At 40.8% G+C, this 8,122-nt stretch overlaps 1 protein-coding gene across 2 annotated transcripts in view; it reads right to left on the bottom strand.

Moving 5' to 3' along the window:
• LOC107696498 (protein CDV3 homolog) overlaps window positions 1-1,613 on the bottom strand; it is a 12,089-nt gene extending 10,476 nt beyond the window's left edge. Inside the window, exon 1 of one of the 2 annotated variants that reach the window (XM_016496856.1) lies at window positions 1,165-1,613. In XM_016496856.1, the coding sequence (XP_016352342.1) occupies window positions 1,165-1,365 (201 nt within the window). In that variant the 5' untranslated portion in view covers window positions 1,366-1,613. The remainder of the gene's footprint in view (window positions 1-1,164) is intronic. The other variant, XM_016496855.1, reaches the window with a different exon arrangement.
• Between the last annotated feature and the right edge of the window lie 6,509 nt (window positions 1,614-8,122).

The following is an 8,122-nucleotide window of genomic DNA, read 5'->3' as shown; positions in this document are numbered from 1 at the left end:
GCATAAACACATTTCATTACACCAAATACACAAAATCATGTTCTTTTTAGCAACATCATATGACCCCTTTAAACAGACTAAACAATTGGGGAAGTCCTGCATATGTCACCACAGAGAAATCTGGTGTATTCACTGGAAGGCCCAATTTTTATTATGCATTACAAGGTCAATTAAAAAATAAATAATAATAATAAATAAAACATATGCAATTATGATCTGGAAATATGTTCCAAAACATGCCAACTCTTCTGCTGCACACTCAAAAGTATGCACATTTTCTTTACAAAAAGAATACACACTTTTAGGGAACGGCATAAGTAGGCAAACTGGGACGCATCACAACAGATTTACTTAATTTCTCAATTTGCATCAACATACAAAGTGCAGAATTTAATTAAAGCGACCTGATGTCATTGTAAAAATACAATCATCATACAACAGCAGCGTTCATTAGCATGTAGCTATTCTGTACTGTCTGCCAAGAGAAACAGGCATGTGTTTTTTTGTTTTGTTTTTTCAAGAGAAACAAGCATATGGTGGCGCTGAAGGACAGTTACTGCAGCAGTTCTAAAAGCCCTGCTGGAAGATTGATTGCCCATGCAATGAATGTCAGTTTGATGCCACTTTAGACACGACCAAAAGCTACTTCTATTTAAGGGTAACGTTAAAAGCACAGTTCAGACAACAACAAAAAATGTAATCGTTTACACAACCTTATGTTGCTCCATTCTCATATGAAATGTTAGGCAGAAAAGATGCAATGAAAGTAAATAATGACATAGGCTGTCAATATCTAAATGTTCTGCCAAAAATCTGATTGTTGTAGATTAAAGATAGTCAGGCAGATTTAAATCTGAGGGTATGTAAATTATGACAATTTGATTTTAATGTTAACTGTCAATTTAAGCAACGTAGCCGCTGTCAGAAATATAAACAGAAGATAACTACAGCACATCATCACATTAACTTTCTCTTTATATAGACAAAAGAAACATTTAACCTCTTGTTAGAGTTGTTATTCGCTCGTCACAAAACCGAGTGCCTGCTTAGACGACACTACGCATTTAGAACGTTCACGCGCCCTTTGTATCTACAAACGCTGTCTAGGTAGGCAGCCAACTAGGTTTTGTGACAGCCCGTGTGTGTTGTTTGACTGAGCAATACCTTTTCCATCTGCGCGTCCTGGTTCTCACTCTTCGTCGACTTCTCCTTCTCCTTTTTCGTCTTTTTCAGCACCATTGCGGCTCCTCCGGTTGCCTGCTCCTTTCCCTTAACGTTACCCTTCTCCTTCTTTTTCTTCTTGTCGCGCTTAGCGAAGAAGTCATCCAGACTCTTCTCCACGCCGGCCGGAGCCACATCCGCCATCTTATCCCCAAATTTCTCTCACTAAACACTAAAAAAGCTTAGAAATTATCAGATCAGTGTCTGAAACGACAGCAAACGAGCCCTTGCGTGCGTGTGTGCCCGGTAATCCGTATGTTTCATGTATCCGCAGGTTAAAGGTGTGCTGAGAGCAGCATGACAAACTCGCCAGCTGAAAGTGTGACACAGTCGCCCAATGCACCGGATAGTGTTGCTTCCTATCTGACCCGGTTGGGAAAGCGCCTTTGTGATTGACAGTTCTGCTTTCCAATCGCTGAGCGACAATGTTAGTTTTCGACCAATCCCATCGCAGGGTGAGGATTCTGCGTAGTGATTTTGCCAGATTGTGCAACTTTTGTTTTTCAATTCGATCTTTAGTAGTTATACAACACTTGTGGAGTACTTTAGTTAACAAATGAAAGAAAACGTATTTCTACTGATAAATTTAGGTATGTGGTGCCATTTTAAACTGCAAAAAAATGCACAGAAGAGGCAGAATTGCAGAAATAATGTTAATAAATTATTGTTTTAAACATGACATGAATATAGAAACGTGAAATAGCAAATTAAAATATAGAATTAAAAAATATATAAAGAAATTGTTAATATTAACACAAAATAAACATTTTATGTAATATTTTATATAATTTTTTGAGAATCTGGCATCTGAATATTGAGGGTGGTAGGCTCCTCAGTGCCTTTAAGGGTTATTGGCTTGCTTAGGGCCCTTTATAAGAAGAAGTGATTGAAAAGGGGTGTTGTTAAGATACTATAAATAGTCTTTCCTGTTGCGTTGACACGCTAATGTGGAAACTCCTGTTTACTCTGGTACTGAAGCCTGATTTGTTCACGTTCGTGTACCTGTACAAACCAATGGCGCTTCAACCGAGCAAAGGGGAAGGAGCGACTTCTATATAAGTCGTCTCTGAGCGCCATTTAGTCAGAATTTTTATCCTTCAGTGACGAAGATCATCTCCTCGCTGACTCTGCAAGCAAGAAGCCTAAGAAGGAAAAAGCTCAGCTTAGCCTGTTGCTCGTCACCGTAGAATAAGCCCCCGGCAGCGGGAGAAGCCAGAAGCCTTCCCCTGTGGCCAACCGGCACTATAAGAGCAAATTTCCGAGCAAATTTCCTGTGATGTTGATGCAAATGTCGCGCCGCAAGTTTGGCTCGTACAGGGAACCCCTGCACGATGCAGACGAGCACAGTGAGTGCATCGCCCTGTCTGGGCAGATCCCACGCAGAGGCTCCGTTCACTGAAACGACATGCTCTCACTGCGAGAGCATGAGTCTCGCCCTTCTCCGCTCTCGGATCGCCTTCTTTAATGAAGGCAGTCCTCCCCGCTCTGCTCTCCCATTTCCTCTCTACCCTAGGAGAAAGAAACAGAGGGGCAGCGGGGTTTTAACACTGGGCTCGAGTGAACTCATGCCAGCGCAATTCCCATGTGCTTCACTCTCCCCCCAACGCCTCGATTCACTGGTGCGCTTCAGACGTGAGGATCATGAGGAACGGCTTCCGATGCTGAAGAGTGGGCGTGTTCCAGCAAAGAGCCCGAAACCCTACCTCTGGCACAGACAACATGGCCCAGCGTGTTTGCATTTAACACAGAGTGATGGAAGCCCCATTCAAGCTGGGCCCGTCCTTCTCACTCAGTGCACGCCCAAGCAAACTGCTGTGATAGTGGACCCACATACTCAAAAGAGCATTTCTCCTCTCCTCATTACCACAAATGTCAGTTCCCCGCCCCCGTGCAGCGAACTTCCATTCGAAAAAACTCTAATCACTTGCTTCAGAATGAAATGGCTTCATTCTTGGAAAGTCATCCCGAATGTGTCAAGTTGGGTTCTAAAAACCATAGAAAGAGGTTTCTCACTTCAGTCCGGCCCGAAGTACAAACACTGCTTGCAAAAGGAGCCGTGGAAACGGTTCCTATAGCAAACAGCGAATCAGGGTTTTACAGCCACTACATCCTCGTTCCCAAGAAATATGGTGGGCTCAGACCGATTCTCGATCTCAGACATCTGAACCGCTTGCTTATGAGACGGCTGTTCAAGATGTTAACTTTGAAACTAATCCTGGCACATGTATGTCCCGAGGACTGGTTTCTGTCAGTGGATCTGAAAGACACTTACTTTCACATACAGATAGCCCCCCATCACAGACCGTTCTTGAGATTTGCATTCGAGAGAGTGGTTAATCAGTACACAGTCCTGCCATTCGGACTGTCCCTGGCCCCGCGCACTTTTACGAAGTGCATAGATGCCACTCTTTCCCCTCTGAGACAGATGGGAATCCGCATTTTGAACTACCTCAACGATTGGCTTGTTTTTAGGCAGGTCAGAATGGGAACTCATCACTCACAGGTCGCTCCTGCTTAGCCACATGGACCACCTTGGGTTCAGAATCAATTTAGCCAAGAGCTCTTTGGCTGCATTTACACTGGCACAAAAAATCTGATTTTTTGCTCACATCTGACAGGGATCAGAATAAACACAAACTGTGTAAACACAAAAATCTGCACAAGATCAGATTTTTTTCGCATCCGATTTGAGCCACTTCCAAATGTGGTTTTAAATCAGACACATATGCGATATCTGGACATCCGACCTATGTCTAAACACACATATCCGATTCCCCGCAGAACTCCCAATGCTAGGGCGACACGTTTCCCCATAAAGATTGTGTTTTAATGCTGGTGTGGTGTATGCCCTCGCATTTTATTGATATGGAAACTTTATATAGGTAAGAAGAGCTGGTTTTCAACCCCTGCCCCGTGAATTTTATAAATACAACAGCTAAAAGCTACATTATATTTCTCAGCAATTAGGTGATAACTTAGCAGTTTTTTCATTACAATAAATATCATCTTTGCGCTACTTTATTTCACTAAAGAATTCTACCTCTAATGAGCTGTAGATAAAATAGCCGAACAAGTTAAAATTACTGTTATTTTCCTTTATTTATCCGTTCAGTCAGATTTTGTGGGGCAAAACATCCATGACAGCCGTTGTCCATGCTGGCAAATAATAATAGCCACTCGACATGAATTATATAAATAATTTTAATAGCACAGCCATTCAAAACCCGAGGGTCTACCATGTGCAGTAAAGCAATAACTGCAGACAGTCCTTTTGGGCGGGAATCAATTTAAACACAGATACAGATATCAGATACCAGTTGTGTCTAAAGTGAATTTAAAAAGGCGGGCCAAAAAATTGGATATGGTCAAAAGATCGGATTTGTGTATTAAGACTTACAGTGTAAATGTAGCCTTTGTCTCCTAGCCAGCGAGTGGTCTTTCTGGGGACAGTTATCGATTCTGCCTGAATGCGGGCATGGATTACGCCGGAATGCTCCCTGACTATTCAGCGTCTAGTGGCGTCATTCAAATTAGGGACTTCACGTCCCCTCATGTCAGCCGCTTCTTCTGTGATTCCTCTGGGCCTGCTCAACATGAGGCCCCTACAGTACTGGCTCAGAGCCCATGTTCTGTCCCACGCTTGGCGCCTGGGACATTTTCATATCAGGGTAACCCACTGCTGCATCAGAGCCGTGGCCCCTTGGAAAACCTCTCGTCTGTTTCAATCAGGCGTCCCATTGGGACTGATCTCCAGAAGGAAGGTGGTCACAACAGATGCCTCCAACTCGGGTTGGGGAGCTTTGTATGAGGGCAGAGCGGAGTCTGGTCAAACCTGGAGCAATGAATACACATCAACTGCCTCGATATGATGACGGTTTTTCTGGCCCTAAAAACCTTTCTATCACCTTAAAAGGGCCCAACGTCCTGGTCCATTTGGACAACATGACGATGGTAGCCTTAATCAATCACCAAGGCGGTCTCAGGTCATGCTACCTTCACAGGTATGGGCACAAGGCAAACTCCTCTTACTGAGAGCAGCTCATGTGCCGGGCAGACTGAACCAGGGGGCAGACATGTTGTCCAGGGACAAGGTAGCTCCAGGAGAATGGAGACTACATCCTCAAACAGTTCAAATGATTTGGTCTGTCTTTGGGAGAGCAGAGGTGGACCTCTTCACCTCAGAAGACAACTTTTACTGCCCAGTCTACTTTTTGAGACAGCAAGATGCCCTGGCCCACGATTGGCCCAGCACTCACCTGTACGCCTTCCCCTCATTTGCCCTGCTTCCTCAGGTAATCAGACGGGTCAGGGAAATCAGATGCTCAGTCCTCCCGGTGGCCCCGCTCTGGAGGAATCAGATGTGGTTCATCGAGTTGATTCAGATGCTATCGGCATCCCCTTGGCCAATACCACTGAGGGAGGACCCCCACTACACCAGAGGAATGACCTCCTCCTGGGCTTGGTCCAGCAAGATTTCTATTGGTGATATTTGTGCAGCCACCGACTGGTCATGGCGTCTACCTTCACCAGGTTTTACCAAAGATTCTGACGAAATGGCGCTCAGAGATGACTTATATAGAGGTCGGCTCCTCCCCTTTTGGTGGGTGGAAGCGCCATTGGTTCATGCAGCTACTCGAACGTAAACAAATCAGGCTTCGGTACCAGAGTAAACAGGAGTTTCCCCATAAGCGTGTTAACGCACTGCTCATTCCCTTATCTCAGGGAACCAAGGTTACTTTAGTAACCAGAGCATTTTGCTATGAAGCATAGGATTTTCTTTATTTTTTTTAATTATTTTTTTACAATGGCAGCATAAAGTTTTATAGGCCTAATACAGTCCCAGAGACACACTCTCTACTATTGGACATTGTTTGAAAATGTCAAAGAACTTCGAAACTTGCACTATAATATAATTTGGTCAACTAATTTTAAGGCAGCTGTCTGTTCACATTAATGATAGATACAGGTCACCGAATGTGAGCAGTCAAAGCAAAAAGAACATTAAGGCCTTTAATATCAACACAGTCACCATTTATCATACAATAATGTTTACTTTATTCTTGTAATGTCTACTACGTTCATACATTTCTGTGTGCATGGTTATTTTTACAAATGAAGACTTGTTCATTCCTGTTCATTAAGAACACCAGTAAGCAGCTTTCAGTAACAACAGAAGAGCAGCACAAAAAAAATCAAACACTAAACCACCTCTGAGAAAAGATCTTCACCTCTCTAAAGAAGATCTTTAGAGATGCAGGGATGGCTTTGATATTTATGATGTATGGATTTTTTTCTGTTATAACGCTCCTATCTCAGTTAAAGAATGCAAGGTTTGGGTGGGACATATTTAAAGGCACGTCCTGTTTAAATAGCCAACAGACTTTTGTGACACTACAGTCATAATCAATGCCTACCCTTACGAAAAATAAGTTTATTAAAGTGTGCTATTAGTATACTTCTTTTAAACTAAAAAGTAGGAAAAATACTTTTAGTCTACTTTTTATGTACTTCTCAGAAATATACTTAAAATTACATTTAAGTATATTTGAATTATACTTTAAAAAAGTCTAATTATATTTGAGCTATACTTTTGCTCCTAGAATCCGTGTTTTCATTGTTATATGGTAGGGGGCACTAGTACACATCTTCTGTACAAAATTTCCAAAAAAACACAAGTGAAGAAGAAACTGAAACAACAGATGCTTCCAAATGTAATCTAACACGATCATCAGTGTTTTGATTATCATTCTGAATCCAATTCATAGTCTTTTTTCAGCTTTTTGTTCAAAATGTTGTTTATTAATTTTTTATTTATTTATGAAACTTACCCACATTCAAGTGTTTAAAAAAAGAATGCATGAAGCTAGAATAAAATATTTTTGTTTACAAGCAGATACCCTGTTCTTTTTTTTGATGTTTTGTATGTTCAGATATTCATATAACAAAATGTATACAAATTAATACCTAAATAGGGACATAGTAGTATACTTCAAGTATGATGTAAAGTTCACTTAAAGAAAACTTACGAGTATACTTGCAGTATAAAACTACTAAACTAGTAGTTTACTGAGACTATACTTCAAAGTGTACTACAAGTATTTAATTAGTAAACTATCAGTATACCTATAAGTTCACTTTTAGTATAGTTGCAATACAAGCTAAAAACATTGATGTGTTTTGTAGTACACTTTGAAGTATAGTCTCAGTAAACTACTAGTTTAGTAGTTTTATACTGCAAGTATACTCGTAAGTATACTTATAGTAAGTACAGACAGGAAGTAAACTTACGAGTATACTTGCAGTATAAAACTACTAAACTAGTAGTTTACTGAGATTATACTTCAAAGTGTACTACAAGTATTTAATTAGTAAACTATCAGTATACCTATAAGTTCACTTTTAGTATAGTTGCAGTACAAGCTAAAAAAAAATATGTAAACTAGTTTACTCAAAGTTTACTACTGTTATACTTAGAGTATACTTAAAAGTATACTAGAAAGTGGGCCAATGTAGTCCCAAGGAGTATTGAAATAGTACACTTACAAGTATACTACTAGTACACTGATTTTGGTATACTTGCTACATAAAGTATACTTAAAAATATACTTGAACTTTACTTAAGTATACTTACTAAAATAAACTTGAAGTATACTACTTTTTGGTAAGGGGTGCAGGCATTGTACATTAACAACCAAACGTGGCATGCAAGAAGGCGGGATCTATAGAGCCATCAAAGTAAAGCAAATAATGTAGAGAGCACATCAATAAGAAAAAAAAGCCAAAACCTGGACATTTTAGGCAATTTAGTAATCCCAGCCAGGGGTCCGTTCTTCGTACATCGCTAACTCAATTAGCTGGATTTGATTGTTGATGATTTGGCATGATCTTGGATTGGTTGCTT

Source organism: Sinocyclocheilus anshuiensis, unplaced genomic scaffold (assembly GCF_001515605.1).
Source record: "Sinocyclocheilus anshuiensis isolate Anshui unplaced genomic scaffold, SAMN03320099.WGS_v1.1 scaffold931, whole genome shotgun sequence".
Classification (NCBI taxonomy): domain Eukaryota; kingdom Metazoa; phylum Chordata; class Actinopteri; order Cypriniformes; family Cyprinidae; genus Sinocyclocheilus; species Sinocyclocheilus anshuiensis.
Note: the sequence above shows the minus strand (reverse complement) of the source record. Positions and strands in the feature narration are given on the sequence as shown.